The following is a 24,355-nucleotide window of genomic DNA, read 5'->3' on the forward strand; positions in this document are numbered from 1 at the left end:
ATCAAGCTTTCACAAATGTAATTGCTAAAATTCAACTACATTTTCCTTAGTGTTCTTAATATAGATGTTACCATTTCTTTAGTTACGATGAAATTTCTTAAAATATAATTAACTGGGATTCTCTGTTGATTGCAATGCTAGCGGTTTTCTATTACAATACCAAGGGATGTTGATAAATTGCTATATGAACCAAGACGCAGGACCTATAATAAAAATAAAATGTTGAGGATTTTTTTTCAGCATAGTGTTCATTTCATAGAGGAAACTGCAATGTTCTTCGATTGCATAAGAAAAAGTTTTAATTGTTTTCTCTTTTATTTCTGAGAATATTTCACATACTTGTGAGTACACGTATTCGCATTAATTTGTTTTATTCACTTCACATATATTTACACTTAGCATGATCATTTCACGATTGGCACAAAATCGTGATAAGCCGGTGATCGAAACAACTTTATTGTTGTCTACCATCATCATAGGTATCGACCATTAAATCTATAACAAGTGACTGACGCCAATGTTAGAGAACTTGCGGATTATATGGCACTGTAAAGCCATTAGCTTGTCCGTGTCAGTTGGAGCCAGATAGGCACTATGAGCCTTTCGCTTGGCGTTTATTTCCAGCTTAAAAAAACTCTCCGCGCGAAAAAATAATCTCTTTTTAGGCCCACAAGCGAGGAGGATGGATTGGTTACCGGTCGTGAATGCGTAAATAGTCGCCAAATGTCTTCAATTCGCCCCTTTTGCAAGAGTGAACGATGTTTGTTTCATTCAGGGAATGGTGATCGGAAAGAAAAGCGTTTTATGATGGGTGTCCTCGGAAGAGAGAGTGAGAGGGAGGTTACTGTGTTGTCGGGGGCGTTAAAATAAGTTAGTTTCTGATTGCAGTAAAAAAAAATCAAGGGGAAGGATGTAAGCGAACCCGTAAGAAATTTGTCCACCCAGCTTCGTCTTAAACAGGGTGACAGGTTACTGGGAGCAGGTTTTTTATATCTAGTACTTAAATTTCAAATCGGTTTTTTCCTCGTGAGATTTAATCCATTCGTCGGCTTTGGCATTAACCTCCGGAGAGAATTCATTCCTCCACGTTCCACTTTTGCCTGGAAAGGAAAAAATGTACTATTAGCGATTTTGGCATACTTGCAGCGTACGTACTTACTGTGCTTTTGGTGAGGTTCTCGGACTGTCAAACTTTCAAGAATTTACCCTATGTGATCCCCGAAATTAGTTAATTTATTATTTAAAGCGAGTTTTTTGAGTGAACAGTTTTAATGCCACCTCAGCTATAACTAATAGGGTTACTATTAATATAGATTTACTTTTCAAAAATTTTATCCCAAACATCAAAAACAAAAATCAAAGCCTTAAATTTACTCTTTCCGAAGAATTTTGGTTCTGAGTCCCAAACCTATTTTTCTTGAAAATTCAATTGCAATGGATGACTATGGACACTAATGACTTGACTAATTTAGCATTTGCTTCGATAGATTATATTATTTCACTCCGTCAACGCGCCAAAGAAGAAATAACACGTGAGAAGTTCACGCCATGAACCTAGATACCAGAGTTATTGTACGGCGTATCAGGCCAGTTATATGACCAACGGGGTCGGCGAGAGGATATTCTTATTTAGCTAATTGTCTACATAAGTACGCATTTTTATTTTTCTGTACGTTACTTCAGATCACATTTCTTTCAATTATCATTAATATTATAGAGTATCGGCGATACACTTATACACTGTGGTAGATTGAAATGGGCAATGTTATACGAACGGACCAAAAAGTCACCATACATTGTTTTAGTTATAAAAGAATATATCATAAAAAAATACAATTTTCAGTTCCATCTGTGTTATTAAAAACTCCAAAATGCGTCTTTCAATTCACCTTCACGTGTATTCCTCCTCGACGTTCTTCCGACACCATAATGGGAAAGCGGCAGAGGGTTTTTAGGAAATCAAAACCAGGATGAAGTGGTGAATGAGAAGAATGAACCAGTGAATCTTAAATTTAATAATACCTTGTCGGAAGAATCCTGGTTTAGTGTCGTCAAGCATTCCTTGCAGAGTCTTCTTGACGTTCATGGATGGATATATGCGGAAGTTGTCTATTTTCAAATGATCAATCATCTTTTCAATCTGTTCTTCGTTTATGCTCTTATTAAGAAAAGCAGCGACCCTGCGAAGTATCGCGGACAAGTCCTGTGAAGAGAATGGAAAGAGATAGATAGGAGCAATCAGTAAAGCATTACTTTTTAACCTTCTGCCACTTGTAGTATTCGATGAAAATATTATTTTTACTACTAATTAATCAAAACAATGATTTCATCAGCGCTAAATAACGTTGCAATAACCAAGAGATTAGAGGCTTTAAAATTCTTCATTATTCACCGAAAGCATATGGTTTAGAATTTTTCAAACTGAGAGAAATGTTCGATGTCGACCAAAGTTCAAACGAGATGTATTTTCTCGCTATCACATTATCTAAGTCATTTCTTCGTGAGCCCCTCATTGATAGCAAAATCCATCACGTCTCAAACCCCGTCACCTAGGTACGTTAGACATATAATATCCTGATAGGTGTGGTGCTTAACGGGAAGACTATAGTAATTTTTTATGGTTATATTTAAGATTATATTACTGTATAGAGATTAGCTGAGCGAATAATCATCAGAAACCTTTTTCATGTCTTCATAAAACATAAAAAGCATGTTAGGATGATCTCTTTGCTTCCAACCCTCTTCGACGTGATTCCAGTACGGTGCCCATAAGACTGGAAAGAAATAAAAGTCAAATATAAATGGCCATTTGTAAGCATTTACAGGACGCGTTTACATTTAATTGCTCGTAAAAAATTGGCCAGAAACGAACTCACCTAAATCTCTTTGGAAGAGGTCCCAGTATTTTTCAAAGTCGTCCTCAAATCCGATGAACTTCAAGTTGGAGTTCTGGTGATAGCAGGAAACGGCAACATCTTTGGGGTTTCTCGCCACGTAAATAACCTCGAAGAAACAAAGGGACAGCGAGAGTAAACGCATGAGCTGAATTCCAATTGATGCAAAGGAAATGGAAGGGGTAGGACTCGATGATGCTTTTCATATACGTAGGTACACTATTTGATGTTGCTAAGTTGGCACTCTTTCTTCATCATAGGGAAAAAAACACAATTAGTGGGAATGAATATTGCAAAGTTAAACAACGTTTATAGAAAGAATGAAATCTGTAATAATTAAATGTAATACCATTGTTCGAATTATACTTACATCTATTATAGATTGCATGGGTTATTTATACAGTCCATTATTGATATCGATTGAAAACAGATCAGGGTCGCACCCAAAAGTGGTAGGGCTGATCTTCTCTGGCGCGAACGGAGCGGTGGAGGGGGGTCTGCCTGGCAGGGTAAGGTGGAGGGGGCTCTTAGCAACAGACCAACACCAACCTCAGTCGCCTGTGAGCTGTCGCTGAGTGAGGACACCGTTTTTAGTGAAACAAGTTTTTTGTCCCCGTCGAAAAACAAAATGAATCTGAATTTAGAGCGTTAGAACGTTATTCCATGAAGTTTTGTGCGAAACTCGGGAAGACGGCCACTGAGACCCTCGATATGATCAAGCAGGCTTATGGGGACACTGCCTTAAGCCGTTCCACAGTATTTGAGTGGCACAAGTTGTTTAAAGAGGGTAGGGAGATCGTTGAAGACAACCATCGCTCCGGACGGCAAGAACCGACACGAATGTGGACAGAGTGAGGACACTGCTGAACACAGACCGACGCTTAACCAGTGAAGAAATTGCAGACCAGTTGGGTCTGTCTGCATACAAGGTCCAACGCATTATTTCACAGGATTTGGCCATGCGCAAGGTGTGCGCCAAGATGGTACCGAAAATTCTGCCATGGCGCGCTCGTCGTCAGACAGCTCCTGGCCAAATGCGGCGTTGCCACGTTGCCGCACCCGCCCTATTCTCCCGATCTGGCACCACCGGACTTTTTCTTCTTCCCCATGATGAAAAGACAGCTCAAGGGACGACGTTTTGACTCGATAAAGGCCGTTAAAGAGGCTTCGACTAGGGTCATCAACGCCATCCCCAAAGAAAATTTCCAGCGGGCGTACGGGGAATGGAAGCAACGTTATACTAAGTGTGTAGCAGCTCAAGGAGCATACTTTGAAGATTATTAAGTCGATGTAAGTATATCGTCAGTAAAATTCTTTTAAAAAAATCAGTCCTACCACTTTTGGGTGCAACCCTGTACAACATCACCTCGGGGAGAGGTACTATATAGTTTGATATTATTTTTAAAATTTTGTAAAACCTCTGCATACACATTTTACCATTCTATGCCGCTTTCATGCAAAGTGCCTCAAAATGAGGCTTCCAAAACTGATATTGTTTTCATTCAATATTGAAAGAAGGTGCACTCCTGCCAACCGAATTATAAATTAAATGGGTTTTATTGAATTTTTATGATCGAGTGCTAATGTTGTAATCTTCCCGCTTGCCAGGATAGTAAAACAGTCACTTGGCCGGGGAAGAACTCTGCGAATAAGAATTTCAGCATGACTCTAAATATGTTTATCCATTGTAGTGACAATTTCGGTGAACGTGCGAAAAGGTTCCTCCGAGCCAACTTTAAATTCGTGATTTCACGATCACGAATATAAGGTTCACTCGGAGGAACTTTTTCGCACGTTCGCATCGCGAAATTTTCGCTAACAAGGGATGTCTGTGTTGCATCAAAGCGTCAATGAACGGAAAATGACTCACATCGTGCATCGCGAAATGGAATATCGCTTTTATATTGTTCGAGAAACTCATGATACTCCCGTGGAACTCAACCCTAATCCTAACTCCATATCCATCAATCTATCGAATTAAACTTCCCTCTGGTTCCTGCTGAGTTGGTAGGCAGCCTATGAAGCACACATATGACTTACTTCACTACTTTTAAATTCACTCAGCTTTAACTTAACTAATGCTTTGAAGCACATGGAAGATAGGAGGCTAATTACCTATATCTAGATGCAAAATCTTCTGAATAAAAAGAATAAATTGTTGTGCCGGCGCAAGCACTTGTGGTGCCTAAAGATACAATCATCCTAACTTAGACCATGACCTTCTTTTTTCCAGGTGTGCATAAGTAAAGACAAATGAACAAATTTTACAATCACTGACTATTGGATTTTAAATGCGTATCTGAACACACGTTTCGCGTGCTAACAGGTTAAGTGTAAGAATTCACACCCGGCGTGTCCACAGAAATAAACCAAGCAAACATCATAGAAATCTTTTTTCTAATGATTTTGGTTAGCTCAATTGTTGAATTTAGGTAAGTAATTGGGTTTGCGCAGTTAGAAAATAGAGTATAGCGAAATAAATAACTATGTAATTGATTTTTTTGGAATGTACAGGAATGAAAGAGGTATGTCATCTAATTATTAAAGGTACTTCTTCTGTGATCGTTTGATCATTTCGGACCTTATGCCATTGCAAATGAGTCGAGGTCTGTGTGTGCTAGGGAAAACCGCAGAATAATGCAAAAAACATTCAAACGGGCAACATTAAATGAAGTGCATGATTTCATGAGTCATAGATTGAACTAATGATGTTAATATATATTTGAGAAGACCCGAGCCCTGTAGAAAAGTTATAACTAGACCGATGTACTGGAAGCACAGCGTTTAAAATGTATATAATTCCACCGGCATTGTATTGTATCGCAATGCATTTAAATATGCACATGTCTCATTTTGTAATAATATATCATTCAGACAGCGGTGTTATGGTGCTCATGTATCTATGGCTCTACTTAAGTCACTTCTATTTATTTCCAATGTGATACAACGTGCAATATGGGTATATACTGACGGAGCTATTAAAATGGTCACAATGAGAGAAAGTAAATAATACAAATTGACTACATACTGAGGGATAAAAAACTATTCCAGGAAAAGATGAGTGAATATTCTCGTCCCTCAGAGAGAAATACTAAAGAAATCAGACAATGCCTAGCGATGGCCACCTTTGACGGGTCATCCGCATTGATATTCAGGGCAGAGCACTCTTTGTTTGGATTCAGTTTTAAGATAACAAACGCGCCTTCGCACGCGCGGAACATGAGCGAAAAAGAATGAACGCTTCGAGACAGGAAATGGACGAACATAAAACGTTTACGAAAACTGAGAAACTAACAAAGACTTTAGAAAGGTGCTCAGGGAAATTCAACCGGAGATGAGGAACGAATGCTTATTTATTTTTTCACAAATTTTTCGGAATTTGTCGCTCATATGGATTTCCCTTTCGCTCGGACTTTACTTCACCTTGCACGTATCCAGGAGCTTCGGCGGTAGGAGGCTGAGAGGGAGATGAGTCTTGAAATGTCTCGGTGACACCATTCCGCTTGTCCTCTTGAATCCTGGAACACCTTCCATCCGGAACGCCTCCGCAGCCTCCTCACTCATTTGATTCAATTTGATAACTTCTTCCCTGAAGTAATCGGGAATTATCATGCTGCCTCTGGAAAATGACGAATTTCCATCAGTGACGTCATGTCCACGGTGAGAGGGGCAATGCAACATTATTATCATTTTCATGAGCTTACATGTTGTTTTTTGCTATGCAAATTTATGGAGGATTCGAAAACATTTGGCATACATCATGGATTATAATCAGTGTCGCCGCGGGGGGAACCATGAGCTGGCATCCAACTGTCCCGAAGGGGTGACGGGACACGGCGAAATGTCACATTCGCGGGGCGGTAGGAAGGCACTTGACTTCCGCAGACACACTATTTCGCTCGATCTATGGAATGCACTCAATTTTAGGAAATATTCCGATAATGTTGCAAATTCAAGTCCACCGCAGGGCCAAGTGGCCGTATTACCCTATTTTACGAAGCTCACCTGACCTAAACGCCTCGATTAATCTTCCAATGAGAGGCGTTGGCTTGACATTCATTCACGAGATCGATTGCTGATGAAGCGACAGGCCTTTGGCATGTGGTAATGGAATTGATCAATCCTTAGTTAATGTGTTTTCTGGTATTACCTTAACGTAGAGAAATCATGTCGAGTTTCCAGCAGGACCACAACTCAATTAATATCACAGCTATTTGCTGCTAAATATTGCTCTGCGATAACGTGTGTAAGGGAGTGTTAGTTTAGTAGCCATTAAATATTATTAAAATTGAATTACCCCTCTTATGTGTATGTCCACCAAAAAAGGCTTAGTGTACATATACTAGCGCTAGGGATCATGCTGTCTGCTGTCATCCATATTCCCGTATCTGTTGATGGCGAAGGGTTAGGGTCAAAATCGCGTTCCATTACAGACTAGTACGCTCTAGGAAACAATCTCATTCATAGAGATCAATCTCGAGAGAGGGAATGACACAGTAAATTATTCACGTTTGAAAGCATTTGTTCGCAAAAATTTGATCGAGATACGAAATTGAATAAATAGAAATCGAAAGTTTAATTTAATTGTTGCACTTTTGATCTCGACCTATACTAATAGTTATCTAATTTAATATTTTTATGAGTGAATGAGAATTGTTTTACATGGATATTTTTATTTTTCCCCATTAAAATCCTTTAAAAAATATGTACTTTTCTGGCCCACCATTGAAAAATGTAATATGGCTCTATGTTGAAGTAAGTACCCTTAGATGCTTGAAGAAAATACCAATTCAATCTATTTATTTGTTCCAGTGAATGTGGAACAAACATACAGATTTATATCAATATATATTAGTAAGGATCATGGGATATCCTCTCCTAGAGACACATCGTTAAAATTGCAAGATATTGTAAAAATGGGGCATACAACTTTATTTGGAAAATTTTCCAAAAATGATGAAAGAAGGCACTTGGGTTTTCCACACTACTGTTTAATTTATGAGCTATGTTTCATTATAGCATAACATCTTCAGGCCCCTGAAGATGTTACGCTGTAACGGAACCTAGGTCGTAAATAAAACAATTTTAAGTGAAGAAGCCAAGTGCATTCTTTCATCAAGAAGGGGTTTCATGTTGCTACGCCAGAAACTGTGTTGTTTTCAAAATTATAAATGAATAAAATTATAGTTATTAGTCCCTAATTAAGGGCCTCGAAGGTAGGAAAACGAACCTTTATTCATTAAAACAGAACTGCTTTGAAGATACAGCGCTTTTGAGGGTGCGATGAACTAGTTATGGGTAGAGATGGTTAAGTTATTGTGATATCCCATTGTTATGATATCGTATCCCATATCCTATTGGTACAATTTTGAGCAATGTTATTTTTGGAAAGCTAGCGATGTAGTTTGTGTTGATGCACGAATTATGCGATGGGAAAGGAATTCCTTGGATTCTCTTCAGAGGACAATTTTACTTTAATTCTCATTTTGATTTCTCCAATCAACGTAACTATAATTATTATTACCTCTGCGTCAGCGTTAAACTCTCAATATTTTTATTTTTTTATAATTTTTCTATTAGTCATGGATCTGCCTGCGTCATACATCACTCGTCACACTTCTTCATACACTCTCAAATGTGTCCATTTCTATTCGTTCATGTTCATTTCACATTCATTCCTTCACTAAGCGGGCCGTTTTGCTCATCTCCTCTTATGAATTTTTTTAAAAAACCAGGGACGAGATAAAGACGAATAAGACGAGGCAACTGATGAACATTCCGCAAAAGGACTTTGCCGATTGTTTTGAAAGGTGGAAGAGACGCTGAAATAAGTGTGTGAGGTCCCAACGGAGATACTTCGAAGAGGGCTAAGACCCCATTCTTCTCGGTAGGCCATTTTTCTCAACATGTTACAAAGCTGGATAGTTTCCGGACATACCTCGTACATAGGTAGATGTACGGATGGTGTACGGATTTGCAATGGTGTACGGAATTATTTTCCCAACCACTTATCACTGCGTATTTTTCATATTTGACCGGAGTCGCCAATCCTAAGAGCGAGAACTAATAGTGTTGAGATTGTTGATTGATCGCACACAGTCCGACATCTCAGACATTTCCATTTGTTTACTCGTTTTTCGGAAAATGGCCGCATCATTGATAAATAAGCTGACCCCACATTTGGCTTTACTCTTGATGCCTATCTCATGAAAATGGCTAATAATTAATTATTATAGCACTTTCGCATAATCAATTTAGGATCGCAGTGAACATAATTTAACTGCCGATGGAGGCGGAGTGTTTGAATGGTTTTCTTGTTTAATTTAAATATCAATTTTCAAAATATATTTGTAGGGGCGCACGTACAGGTATGCACATTCACTCCATCTACGCAATACCCCGCAAGCCGCCACAAGGGCCTTTGGCGGGGAGTATCACCACCCGTGTAAAAAAACTTCCATTGTCGTATCCATCGAAGTAGCCCCGATTCTACACGGTCCCTCGTGAATAAAGCTGCAAGAGAGAATGTCTTCCGTTACACGGACACGTAATACTTAGTGTTACATTTCAGAAATGGCATCCATTTCTTAAACACGACGCTGGAAACAATATCAAAATTCACCGATATATTTTCCCGATTCCATAAAGTCATCTTCATGAAAGTGTAGTTTACCATGTGTTATTAATATGAAGCTATGGATCATCCGCAGAAAATTATTTTTGATATCTACAAGCCCATGAGGTCAATTCATCCTATTATAATTATATTTGGAGCATTACGTAAGTGCTTCCTCCCACCTTGCCATTCTCCGCTCTTCGAACTAACTTCATATTTTATACTAGTCTTATATCCTTTGCTAACGTTATTTTAATGACTGTAATAGAATTTTTATTCTTCAGATTCGATGAAAGTATTTCTTAAAATGTGCCATGGGTGACCTCAGAAATTATTTCCCGTATTTATGACGATTAGACTGTATAACTTACTCAATAAAAGGGAACCGTTGAGACAGAGATCTGCTTCTGGCCGCCTCGAAATCGTAATCGTTGTTAATCAGCCACACCAATTCTTGGGTCCAGGTCGTACCTGGGGAGAAAAATTAGATGGAGTAGCGTAAACGTGAAGAAAAGAGTTTCAACTGTCGAAAAGAATTTGGAATTATTGATAGATATTGGCTTGAAGTAAAAAAGATTTAACAGACTACGCCATTGTGGAAATTACAAAATAGTGTTAGGAAGAACATTTTACTTTTCATTTCCAATCTTATGCACTCATGCATGCCAAATTTTAATTATTAATCTAACCAGTAAAATTAGTAGATTTTGTCAATTATATATATATATATATATATATATATATATATATATATATATATATATATAAAATTTTATATGTATGCATGTATTCCAAATATGTAGGTATTAAATACATTATATATATATATATATACATATATATATTTACACATCATATATATGTGTGTATATATATACGAGAATACATATATAATGTATAAGGGTTGGGGTAGTTCAGGGGTAGAGCGTTGGACTACTAACCGGAGGGCCCGGGTTCGATTCCCTCTGCTCTGGCCTCTCTGGGCACGTATAATCTTTGAAGTTAACCAACCTGTTCGAGGGTTTTGTATGAGTCAGGTAATTGATACCAGACGGTTTCCCGCGTAAAACAAACATTTGTATGCATCACCGTCCCTTTAAATCTATTTTGTATCCTAATGTTTTGAGATAAAAAATAAATTGCGTTTCTAATGTGAATTGAGCACAACAAATAAGTACAGGTTTGATTTAATGTTAACCCAATGTTGCGATACTAGGATAATAGTTCGGTGAGATTATTTAAGCATCTTTTACTGTCATTCCTCATTTGAGTGAGGCGAACCAACTATTTTTGCGGCTATATAGTCGTGAAATGCATTTCTGCGGCTGGATGGAGGATGGTAGATAGCTTTATTCATGAAGACTCACCTGATCTTGGGAAAGTTACGACCCAAACGTCATCCGGTCTCAACTCCATGTTGTATATCCCAGCGGCTTCGTGTCGGTACTTTGGGCAGAGCAAATATTTTTCCGGGCCAGCTTGCACGTACTTATCCTTTTCCGCTTTGAAGTTGGCCCACAATTCTTTGTTCACGTGATCTGGCGCATCATTCAATTCAAATGGAAGGGACATCTGTCGAGCAAATTGAAATCAAAATCATGAATTCAAAATGGCAAAGTCTCATAATTAAATCTATCGTATTCAGAGCTGTTAACCTACTCTTTTTTAGTTGGTGTCATGAAAATTTATCATTCAATCTTTGCTGCTATATTAATTTTTTCAGCGTAAGATGTAGCTTGATCGTTATGCAAGATCTATGGTAGACATCATCTCTGCTCCGAGAGTCACTTCGTAACTAACCTTAGATGAATGAGTAGCGCATAATCGCGACACATGATGAAAAAGTAACCCAAACAGAGCCAAAAGGTGTTTTACTTTTAACTTCATGAGTACATAAATGCCTATTTCAATACCGGAAGTATGGCCTCAATGCACAAACTTATTCAGATCTTTGCGAACACTATTTGCAAGTGGATCGGTGAAGGTTGAGCTACGGCAAGTTTGAGGGTTGGGATAAGAGGGGAGGATGTGGAATGGTACGGTTGGTTTAGGAGGTTTTCGAACTGGTCGGGGCCTGGTTACGTAGGCAGGTGGAGTTATGGTTGGAAGGGTTGGGTTTTATTGGCTTGAGCTTGCTTGGGGTTGGGGTGGATGTTATGATGGAAGGTTTGATTTTTTTACGTAGATATGAATCTCTTCAGGCACTTTTCTTTTAACTTTTAACTTTTCTCCTAAGGAGATAGGGTGCAGACATTTATGAAGGGTAGTCATTCAGGGCTTAAACGACAGGAGACGAGAGATGGGATTTTCGAATGGGGTGCAACTCATCGAAGAACTTCCAGAAAAATGAAACCAACACGACAAGAGAGGAAAAAATAAAGTAACACAGGAAATGATTACAATATTTATAAAGTTAAGGATCCTCTGGGAAAATCCGGCAAAAAAGGTCATTGACCAAAAACTCCTACCTTATACGTAAAATAAATTCAAAATATATCCAATTTTTATTCCACCAATCAATCAGTATCTCTGATGTTTGTTTCACGAACAAAAGTGTTTTAGATTCAACATCGTCTTTTGAAATTATACCAACATATATTCCTCGTCCATTAGTTGTCCCGAACAACGGATTCTCCGGCGCTTCAGGTTTCTTCAAAATCAGAAAAATTATTACCTGGAGGAGGGGAATCTATGAAAGGTTAAATAACACGTAGAATGCCACCAAAAACACTGTTTTCGTCGAATGCGAGCTCTTCTTTCAAGTAATTTCATGTTTCGTAGCTAGAGTGGAAACTACTCCTGAAAACCTGTCTGGTCCATTTATTACTACGATAGAGCGATAACAGTTGAGAAAGAGATATCTCACTGATTCGATTCCGTGACTCCCCTTGATTAAAGAATTATATTTTTAAAACTATTTTCTAGGGTTCTTTTGTTGTGGATCACTGTGGTACCCTGAGTTTGAATTTTTTGGTGATTGAGAAACGGAAATATTACCCTGGTCATACTACGAGGGTGTTTTTAGCAAAGAAACGAAATTAGACAATATAGTGCAGAAAATAATGATACCAAAAAACCACTAAAATATCTAGATGAAAACAGTCAAATTGAGTTAATATGTTACCTTTGGCTGAGAAACAGTCTTTCTTTCAGTTGTTTTCTCGAATCTTAAGCAGCTGGAATTCTGATGGGGAAATAGAGATGAAATTTATAAAGCGGTTTTTTCCCTCGGTGGTACAAATAAGGGCCCCGCAGATGAATTACTGATCAAAAGTAGCGCATAGACCCAATGACAACCGAATGACTGGAAGAATGGAGAGGATATCACGTCCTGAGGAACACCCACAGCGCCGTGCTAGTAGTCTCCTGCATGGGGAAAAAGCAGAGGGGTAGATAAGTGACTTGGTGAAGTATACTTTAGATATGTTTGTTACGGGTATACAATGTGAAGAGGTTACAGTTCAGTTGCGACTTGCTCCGATAAGGAGATAAATACGACTTACTGATAGACCTTACGAGCCATAATTTTTGCCTCATTAAGGGGAATAGTAATGAGTTCATATTAGATTTCCCTTGCAATTCTTATTTGTTGTCCAAATACTGTTCACTGATTGCTACTTTGCACTAAAATTTAATTCTCTGTTTAGAAAGCTTTTCATCAGGCTAATATTAATTAAAAACAATGATGAAATAGGCATACATATAAACTAGTGAAAGAGAATTTTCACAGTGATGCAATAATCGAAAATTCATCGGAAGATTACCTCGTGAGAGTTCAAAGCATAAAAAACAATATCTGAATGCATAAAAATACCCACTGGAAAAAACAGGTTATTCAAATATAAAATTTGTGCTCAAGAGAACCAGAATGCCTTTAATTTTAAGTGTAAATTACTTCAGATTTGAAACAGCATCCAAATATGCTGATGAAATGATAAATGATGCCCATTTTCGTATTTCAACATTGGGGAGTTATTATTGTTAACGGAGTGAGGCATTCGAGCAAACATTGAAAATGCTCGAATCTGTTGTTTTATTTTACAAACTAGGAATCAAAAAGATTTTGTCGTGCGTCAGTCCATTAATTTACTAAACGTAGGCTAGTCATATGCTGTACTTGTAATTCTGAGTTCCCGTTGAACAACAGTTATTTTTGGGAATAAACGTCGACGTGCTACTGTATCTTCTAGCTACTTAAGAGAACGATTGGTCGGATTCGACTCTTCCAAATTCAATGTCACACACTTATGTAATTCAATAATATGACAAGTAAACGTTCTTCCTTGCAACCTAATTAGGAGGTTGGATCGGAAACATGGAATTCCCTTGAGATTGCTTCTCACATATCTAAATGGGTTGGCATACGGACTAGAAGCCGCTGCTCTAACTACATGATAAGATGATTAATAGTTTCAGAGAATGGCCGTGTGCATCAGTCGCTCCTTCGGGTGTTCCGTTGCAATTTTTCGGAGGTGCCTAGCCACCCACGATGAGACAGTACGAAAAAGATTTCGCATATTAGTTAGTTTCTTGCTACGAGAATGGAAGTAAAAATAGTCTCTAGAGCTAATCGATGAGGATAAAAACTAGTTTAAAATTTTGGCTCAGCAATTAAATCAAGGGTGCTGTTTAACTCTTCGAGCAAACATCTCACAAACGCAGTCAGACTCACGCCACAGATTTCATTTAATGGTGAAATTGTTTTACAACCTCTTCTCTATGAGTGACAAAAGAACGGCTTCTTTCGTGCGTCTGATTAGTCGAAATTCAGGTTAGTCTTCAACTAGGTATTCCTCCACTTATTATTCTCCTGTAGATGGCTAATGGTTCGAAATTTATCAAAAGTTATTATCCAAAATTACTTGCATGAACTTAGCCCTAATTTTTACAAAAATAATTAAAAAAGAATTGGCACGCAAATGTAAATAAATAATGTAAATTGGCACGCAATTTATAAATGTGTTGATGGCCTTTTATCAAACCGCAATATATGTACACGCTTCGAAAGGTGGGCATTTTTCTTGACGACAGTGGTTCGGAGGTGATAAGTAAAAGAAAATCACTTCAATTTCGATATTATGAATAAAAAGTGCCGTTCGCCCTGTACAGGTGCATGGCCTGAAAAGGGAAATGCAATATATAACGCCTTGATACGTAAAAATCATCGTAATTATAAGATACATATATTTTTTTCATGTCAAATTCTGGAAGGAACCACCTAGCTACCGATTCCGTAGGAAGCTAATCCATTCGAATGTAATCAGGTGATATCACTCACGTTGTTGAAGCAAGAGGGGCAGTGAAAACTCCACTGGTTTAAGAATAGTTGTAAAACATTTCCTTTGAGTTTCCATCCCTCAAGTCCTGCTGTATGTATCTCCATCATGAAATTACCGGAAAATACGGGCCTGATTAGTTAAACACTAATTTCAGGTTGTGTTGGAATTTATTTCACAAAAGTAGTGACAATTCTTAGCGAGTGGAGGAAAAACCTCATTTCAATGAACGCGCTTTCTCTGATATCGGAAAAATTCATCCCCCCTCATACAGAACTTGGATCACGACGTTGAGGTCACGACCACAGATGGCAGCAGTACCAGGAAGACTGACGTTTATCTCGCGCATGGTCAGCTTACTTTAAGAGCCGTGAGCGGGCGTGAATCTGAAATGATATCGCCGTTCCTGGTAAGTCTTGTGCAAACAAAGCCTAATCTACGACTTCGTATGAACCACTTCGGAGAATATGCTTAAATTTCAATTTTCATGAGGGCAACCCCTGTGTAAAGCTGTTAAATTTGTCTACTCACGCTTGTTCGTGGCTCCTGCCCGATGTAATCGCCCCGATACAGGGAAGTGGGACGCTATGTCTCTTGTGCAAAATGATATACAGTGGCGACGCTACGTCGTGCCGAGGGAAGATCCGGTATACTAGTGGTCTCTGTGTAATTGCCTCAGAGTTAGGCAAGCCATCTGTTTCTCATCAAGTCGGAACTTTCTCACCCAGGTTTGTTTAGCGCACTCGTTTCGTCAATTTCAAATGAAACATAGCAGTTTTTACTCCAAACAGAGTTAACATAATAAAAATTAGTTAGGGTTATTGGATTATATTTTTGTGCAACATGTTCAACACTCATGTTTATGTGATACGATTTCAAAACTTTGGTTAATCACAGTGTCATAAATTTTCTGTTGACATAGTCGCTCAAGAAACAATCAAAATTTAAAATTCAATCGAAATACCGATTCGGATAAATGATTCTTATAGAAAATAACGATAGACCTCCAATACAAAAAATATACAGTGGCGACAAGCAAGAAAAAAGATCGCAGTAGGTTTTAGATACCGCTCATTCTCCGCGAAATTAAAAAAAATATCCCTAGCAGACGAATTTTCTGTGTAAAAGGTAAGTAATCTGAGTTCTTAGTTGTTCCACTCACGCATATATATTTATCCACCTGTTGGAAAAAAACACGCAAAGTATTAGCAGATTTAAGTAAAGTCTCAGCATTTGTAAATCTAGCAACTATTTATTTCGTGTCGTGCAACTTTAAAATAACATGCACTTTAAGTAAAAAATGTTTTATTTTTGGTTTTTCGTTCACACGAAGTTCGGCACTCATGCGAAACGGTTTCTTGCGATCTGTGTGGCGCTATCATTCGCACCAACCAATGACCTTCAGTTTGTATGAGTTGCCAGACGACACAAGGCGAGGGACTCTTGGTCAAGTTTTCGTATGTGAAAGCGCGGAATGAGGAAGTTCTGCTGGAAATTTACCACTGGCAAAGGCCGACGTTGACCGAGTACCAGTAATCTAAAAAACAGAAGTAAATATGTGCATAAATCCTGGAATGAGACGATGAATACGAGATTATGGGCATATGTTCTGCATACACTTATCTTCTATTTTTAAAAGTAGGACGAAACATTAATTATTTGAATTTTATTAATATGGACGGTAAGTTGGTACCAGTTGATGGTACGAATTCAATAGGCAAAGAATTGGTGAGAAAGGAGGGAAAATTTTAGGTGAATTAAATTGAAAATACTTGTACTTCATTCAGTTTGAGTCCAATTACAACATTCCTAAAGGAAAACAAGCACTGGGAAAAACCGTATGAAGTTGGCAAAATGTATGCGTATTAATAGAAAATAAAAGAAAGTTTAATATTAAATTAGTGTCAACATAATATTAATACAAAATACCATTTGCTGCATCCAAAAAAACTAAACAAATACAAAATAAATAGCTCGTTATAGTCAATCATATAAGTTCTCCATCAATGCCTGCGGAGGCATAGACGTTCCCCGATTCATTGCTTTACTACTCTCGGAGACTAGGTTTAGGGATTCAAATTAAATCCAAACTGAGGAAAAACAGTGAATTTTCGAGGAAAAGAGATGGGAAACAGTATTGCATAAAATTTGATCTGGAGTTTTATTAGTATTCGGGTCACACCTTATATTTAGAATTTACAGACTTATCGAAGCTAATTGGAGCCAGATTTGAATTCAGTTATGGGTTTCAGGGGGAGAGATGTTATTTCGCGTCATATGAACTATAATTGGAATGATATTCAAAAGTTTGGCATTCGCTGCAAAATGGATGTAATTACGAAGTTAAATGTAAATTCGCTCGATTGGACAGAAGTGGTTACGACACTGTGTTTCAAAGTAATTGAGGAAGAAGTGAGAGACTCATTGGGATCACTAGTTAACTCTTGATACTCCGATAGACTTCGGATGCCAATCTCATTAAATTCAATCTCAAACAATATCGACTCATTGAGATTGGGGAAATCTACCTCGAACTGACGAATACAGCCATCTTGCCGCAAAAATGTTCTCCTTAACTATGTACATAACTCCATCACATCAAAAACGTATTCCAAGAACTGCGGGAAATCCCGGTCGATAACTATCAAATGCATAAAATATAGGTATTTGTTCACATGAAGAAATGAATAAAATTTTCAGATATCCAAATGCATGAAGAGGTTAGCAAAAGTGAGTGTAGAGCTACAGTATCTATCAATCACAAGAGCTTACAAATTAATTCAAGATTTAAATCTCATGGTACAGGAATAAGAAGTAATGCTTTTGAAGACATATCAGCTGCATATCATCGGATGCGAATTTTTATGTGCATCTGATGCTCTAATACGAATATCGCATCGCTAGGGAATGTCCCAGTTTCCGATTATCTAACTGAAAATATAGATCTCGGAGTTTCCAGCTGGAAACAGCTAATTTATTTAATTTTTGGAAAATATCATTAAATACCAATTTATTTTTTTCATCATTCAACATCCCATGCATAGTTTAAATGTGCATTAAATGCACTTGTAAAACTTCTTGGACATTAAGATGAAACATCTCGTGATTTTCAAATCAATTCTTAGAAAATCGATATCCTAAGAGATTTTTGGAGGAATTAAAAATATGTGCGAACATTTATGTCTACCTAGTCGATATTACTTTGATACCCTCGCAAAAAAGATAACTTTCCTCCGAATTTAAGTTTTAGCGGCTGTTCAGACCGATGGCATTAAAATAGTCTGAGAACTTCGGTTTATCCTCAAATTTTGTCTGAAAAGAATGTTGGTAATTATTCTGAGGCATTTCCAATGGTAAAATAATTCTTTTAAAGTTAAAAATGATAATTTGCTTGTTTAACATGGGTCGGATTAGATGCTGGTGTCAAATTATATGAATTAATCGAAGTGACTGCAGAAAATCTTCCATGGGACCGTCTAATTTTGAACATCAATTAACTCCAGGCTTCGGAAAATGTAAAGTAAAATTGGATGCTGTTAGATAGTACGATAATTATTGGCATAACAGTACCAAAATTAAATTCCCACCAACTATGAGAATTTTTTTAACGCCGTGAAAATGTCCACTATCTTTATTAGTTTCCTCTCTAGAGAAATAATTGATGAAATTATTATTTCTGCCTTCCCTCCGATAATGTTCCCCTACCTCGAGTTCATGAGATGATGAAGGATGTTATGAAAATGAAAAATGACAACGTAAGTTGGAATAGTATTCATAATTGTTTGGTACGATTTGCAGCGTTCAGGATTTCAACGTTTTCAGCGAATCAGGATCTTTTCTGTTACTTGAGTCATTCATTCCATTTCTTAGAAAACTGCGTAACATTGATAGTTTTAAGAAGCTTTATTTTAAGAAGTATTTGCTATTTATCAATATTTAGAATTTAGCTGCATTTAGTGTTTAGATGATTGAATATTTCGTAAAGCAACTCCTTTGTATTTATTGGTTCATCTTTTACATATATCATGATAAATTAAACGCAAATGGTAATAAATCATTAAAATTCATATTATATTTAATTTATTCTGTAATCTGTAAAAGTACACCCATAAATAAATTGAAGTGGTAGGCCAATTATGTAAATCCTTGTTTAGATTTGGCTTGGATGGTCCAAGGGAGCATATTGAACGGAATGATGTTTTCGTAATAACAGAACGGTTTATTGTAGTGTCGTATTCCAGCTTGTGTTTTGTTATGAGAGGCGAAGAAATTTATCGTTGGTTAGTCTGAGTACAACTGAAAACCTATCTTAAGCAGTAAAATACCAATTTCAATAATACCGTGTAGTTTTTGAAGAATGAATTTGCACATGGATATTGGGTAACTTTTTGAAGAGTAGCTTCATGGATGAATCATTTAGTTAAAATTCTAGGGAACTTTCATACCCGAAGTAACTAATTTCACTTCCTAAATAGCCACTTATTCAAAGAATTATCAAAAATGTTCTCGAATAATTTATTCTAAAACTGAAAGCTTAAGTCCATATCATTTTTTCATGCTCGCGAATCCATATCACTGACCATCGTGCCTCAAGCACCATCCAACTGCCAAACGGAAAATATTTCATCCCTTATAGAAATAATAAACTATTTCACTCTTGTGATTTGCATAATCAGATTTACTTAGGGTTTTCACAATGCTCATGAAGTATTTGGTTTGATATCCAATGGTAAAAATTTGATAATACTACTTTATCATCTACAAGTATGCTAATGATGTTTGCCGAATCATCTACCTGAAGCTAATGATTGCTATCACTTTGACAAAGACACCTCATTTGCGTTTTGTCTACAACTTTTATCTCTGTGAGTTTGTTCATTGTAAACATAGAAATGTCACTCTTATATCGCAGCCTTTCAAATGTACATATTTTGAGAATGAACATTATTTTTTATAAGATTATTATAATCGGCATGGGGTTAGGTGGAAGGTAAGGTTGTTTTCTTTTAGAAAAAAATGAATCATATATAACGATTTCTAAAGAATATCACGTCTAGCCCTTTAAAGTAAGAATATGCTGCTAACATTTATATTTATCTCATCATTATGGTTATCAATATAAATTAATAGATGGGTTGGTCTCTACTTTTTTCCTTGAGATATGGACTCTTAATAAAACTCACTTGACCAAGATACTTATGCAATTGTAACACAAATTACCGTTAGGAATATGGACGATAAAGCACGACAGTTAATTTATGCCCGATGAAAAATTATTCTAATATTTTAGTGTAGTTGTTCCCTTTAAAATACCTAAATTGTGTATATATTCCTAGATAAATGAGTAACATGGCTTTACGAGGATCTGGTCTTAGGTCTCCCAATTTGCGGACGAGAGAACCTATTTAACTCCAGTTATCACTGTCATTGTTTGATTTTCATGTAGTAAACAACTATTAATTTAAAACCTAACTAAAGAAAGAAAAAAGTTATATATTTACCTACACTCCGCCTCAAGGTGGGCGAACAAATTATTCTAGGAGAATAATTAAATCAGCAAGCGCAGATTAAAGTTGTTGAAGGGTAGCTTCGAGATCTCCCGAAAGAATTCATACGGAGTTTTTAAGAATGAAGTATTTGAACCAATGCAAAAATAGGTATCTATGTAATCCTCCCACATTTAAGATATTTATTTTTGAAAAAGACTCCTACTGCTTTGTTAGCAAAAGAGAAAACGAAGGAAGAGGTTTTATTCAAAAAAATGAACGGCCAAGTTAAAAATTAAACCTGAAGGGCATCATGTTGATCCGGAGGAGCATTTCACCCGTCTGGGAGGTATTTTTGACGAAGATGGACCAAGTAGCAAGCACATCAAGAAGTGGTAAACACTAGGAAGGTAAACCAACATTTTGGAAGATGAGGGAGTTGGTCGTGGCTTAAGTAAAGAGAGCTTGAGTAAACTCGTAATGTTGGGGCAAGCTAAAGATTTGTAATGGAGAATACAAGTTTTGAGACTCGTAGTTTTGTATGATTCCGAAACTTGATCGTTGAGATAAGAGTAGAATGTGTGTGGGTGTGTAGAAAAGGAATGAATAAAATGGATGGAAAGGAAAACGAAGAAAGACTTGGTCGGCATCGTGTGAAAAGAGAGCGTATCAATCAGAAAAAAAATTTAAAAATGTTAGAAAAGAGGGTGGAAAAGATATTGAGAGAAAACATATTGTTGAATACTATCATATAGAGGAGAATTTCGGTTAATTGAGACAGAGGATGAAAAACAGAGATTCTGAACGGTAGAGAGGTAGAAAGTATATTGATTTGGAAAATTAGGGTGTTAGGGTATTTAGTGTCGTTCCGGGTGGGCTTAGAATTATCGCAGTACTTATGTCGTAGTGACATAGCTATCAGAAAATTTTGAACTCTATTTATTACGGGTTACGAAATTATTCAAAATCCAATTTACATGAAACTTGTTATTTACAATAAAATTTATATGAAACCAATTCTGTTTGCGAAGTCTGACGAGGTCGCGTCTGTGCAGTGTAAGATAATTGTAGTGTCTTCGCAAACAGAACTACCTTCAGGTAAGTTTGATTCGAAGTAATAATTTTCAGGTAATTTTCATGTTAAATAATATCGTGAGCCTAAATAAATATAGTTAGAAGTATTTCTGGTTACTATGTCAATACGACACATCCAATAGTTTCATCAAAAATATACCCACGTCCGGTATACCACTACTTGAAAAATAGTATTTTAATGGATTTGGTGGATTAGATGTAATTTCCATAGCTTTTGCTAGGAATATATTAGTAGTATCGTCGGTGGGTTTATATGAACTGAGGATAGGGAAAAAAAGTCATTTTTTAAGTTAAATTTATTATTTAAATGATGAACTGTGCTACAAGCACTCACAAAAGAAACATCACGTTTTTTGTGCCTGAAATTAAATTAATACTGTTGATGAAAGGCGAGTGAAACAATGGTGAACCAGTAACAGTATGGGGAAGATCGAGAAAACACATTTGATAGTGACTGCACGAATCACACGTTCGTATGCTCTATGAGTTGTTAACTCCACGACATCACTTCCTTTGCTGCTCTCTGATGTGCTGCTATCTCTTGTGGTTTTTTTTTGCGTTTCCTCATGACCATATTAAAGCACCTCCCAAGATTCAATTGACCGTAGTTGTTTCATTTCACTCGCATATCCGTCCTGTAAGTTGAAGCCCGATGTTCCCAACTTAGTACTGAAATCTCAAATCCGTATGTTTCTCATGCTCCCGTATCCATTCGTCAGCTCTTTCGTTCAGTTCAGGGGAGAAGTAGGCCCTCCAAGAACCGCTTTCACCTGAAAAGGATCAAAACCATTTGATGGGAAACATTTTCATCAGCTCCGACCAACCTCGAGGTCATGGTTGAACTCAATCATTATCAGAAATGTCAGTTATTATAACTTGTTCTTTTACTGTCCTTCAACTTCATAACTAATGTTGCCAACATTTCATTCAGTATTACCGTTTTCGCTATTTTCATCGTTGCTCCGTGATCATTCCCTTCATAATGCGGTATTAAGCTTCAAAGGATGAGATATTTTACAGCTACATGTAAGTTCTTATGGAGATTCCTTATCTGATCGAGAGAAATATTTAATGGACAGTGTTCTACCCTCAACCTAACCAATCATGTTGACGACGGTGATTCATTTGAAGAAGGAACGACTGACTGGTTTTAGAAAACTACTCCTATTATTATTCACTTCAAATATTTTTAACAGGCATCATTATACTGTTATTTATAATTTTATATCAATTGAAGAGCAGTTAAAATTACTTTTCTAGAAACATTATCGGTGGAAAACTGCATTCAATTCCACTTGGGGTCATTTGCACTCATTTAATTAAGAAACTACTAGAATGAGACTTCTCGAGCATGCTTTTAAATGAAATATTCTATCAATGTTTTTCAATCGCGAATGAGTTTTAATTTCTTGTGTTAATTTTTGAAATACGAATGTGATAAACCTGCTGCCAATGCGGCTTCTCATGATCCGCAGTGGGCTATTTAAATAAAACAGGGGAGAAATGCTTTCGTATTTCTCCTGAGGAGTGTCCGTTTCCAAACTGGGCATATTTCCAAAACATTAATTTTTATACGTTAAATTAAAAATTATTGAATTTCTCAATACAATTATTACAATAAAAGCATTTCAACGGTAGAATGGATATCCATATTTTATAGTTGGTAATCGGTAGTATTGATCAATGTTACCAGATTTAAATAGGAATAGCTAGGACGAGATACACGCAGCAAATTAATTCAAAATTCTCTAAAGATACTATATATTGAAACATAAAACACAGAAATTTTAACTCATGATGAGCTCAATTTTAAGTAGCTAGTGAGTTTATAAATACTGGATTTGCCAACAATTGACTTCGTCAGTCAATTTGTTTTGTTTTTGTTGCGTGACACGCACTAATATGTTTTAAGTTCTTTTGCCTATATTCTTGTGCCTCTTCTGTTTGCTGACCAATGAGAAGGATATCAGAATTAATTATTTTCCCATTCATGAATTATGACAGTGTGGATAGTGGCATTTGAATAAAACCAGGGGTACACTTTCAACAAAGAACTTCACCACACTGCGAAAACCAATTGAAAAAAACTTGAATTTGAAACTACCATAGTTCACCCACTTGAGTGCTATTCGATGTGATGACCGAATTATAGTTTTGACATCATTAGAGTTATAAACATACAAGTCGTTAGAATGATTTGAGGCGTCACTTTGTGGAAGCGATTTATATCGAAAAAGAAAATACTTTGCTCTTCCACACATGTTTTATTATACACGACCTAGGTTTCGACTTCTCTGATGATGACTTTGTAAGTCGGAACCTAGGTCGAGCATAATAAAATATGCGTTGAAGAACAAAGTATTTTCTTTTCTGATGCGAGTCGTTGTTTAGCGAATGCATTATCTCAAATTGAATTGAAGAAATAAGAAGTGCGGTCGAGGGAAATGTACGGGTGCTTCATTAATATGGAAAATGGGCGTCTTAATTACCATTTTCGTGTAACCTTTGACAGAAAATAAGTCCTTAATTCATTTTATGGGTCTGGTGGAGTCCAAAATATAAGTGGGAAAGTACGGGACGTGTCGGAAAGTTGGTAATTTCATTTTCGATGGGTAACATTTTAATTAGACACGAATAAAATTAGTTCCACAACTGAGCACATTCAAAAGTACTACATTTGTCTAAAATTTTAGATGCGAGAAAAGAAATCTATCAATTCACTCTTGTGATATTGAGTGAAAGTAATTGGCTCGCTAATGCGACTGTGAGTGTACTGCACCTTTCCGATAAAATCCTGGTGCGCCTTCATTCTTCATCCCTTTCATCCTATCCATGTTTTGCTGCAGCGACGGCAGTTTTCGGAAGTTATCTATGTGGAGGTGCTCGGTCAGCTTGTTGACCTGCTCCTCCGTGATGTTCTTCCCCAGAAAATTCGCGGTCTTCCGAATAGTTGCCGGCAAATCCTGTTTTGATTGAATAGCTTATGAA

At 36.9% G+C, this 24,355-nt stretch overlaps 1 protein-coding gene across 1 annotated transcript in view; it reads right to left on the reverse strand.

Annotated features, from left to right (window-relative positions):
- Positions 1–354: 354 nt before the first annotated feature.
- Positions 355–24,355, reverse strand: part of LOC139692500 (uncharacterized) — a 36,851-nt gene continuing 12,850 nt past the window's right edge. Inside the window, exons 7-15 of the mRNA XM_071590718.1 lie at positions 24,142–24,330; positions 15,318–15,371; positions 10,878–11,082; positions 9,882–9,981; positions 6,318–6,513; positions 2,877–3,003; positions 2,680–2,774; positions 2,023–2,203; positions 355–1,100 (exon numbers count right to left, since the gene is read on the reverse strand). Coding sequence (XP_071446819.1) covers positions 994–1,100; positions 2,023–2,203; positions 2,680–2,774; positions 2,877–3,003; positions 6,318–6,513; positions 9,882–9,981; positions 10,878–11,082; positions 15,318–15,371; positions 24,142–24,330 — 1,254 coding nt within the window. The 3' untranslated portion in view covers positions 355–993. The remainder of the gene's footprint in view (positions 1,101–2,022; positions 2,204–2,679; positions 2,775–2,876; positions 3,004–6,317; positions 6,514–9,881; positions 9,982–10,877; positions 11,083–15,317; positions 15,372–24,141; positions 24,331–24,355) is intronic.

This window comes from Hetaerina americana, unplaced genomic scaffold (genome assembly GCF_022747635.1).
Source record: "Hetaerina americana unplaced genomic scaffold, ioHetAmer1.1.p SCAF_4, whole genome shotgun sequence".
NCBI classification, from domain to species: Eukaryota; Metazoa; Arthropoda; class Insecta; order Odonata; family Calopterygidae; genus Hetaerina; species Hetaerina americana.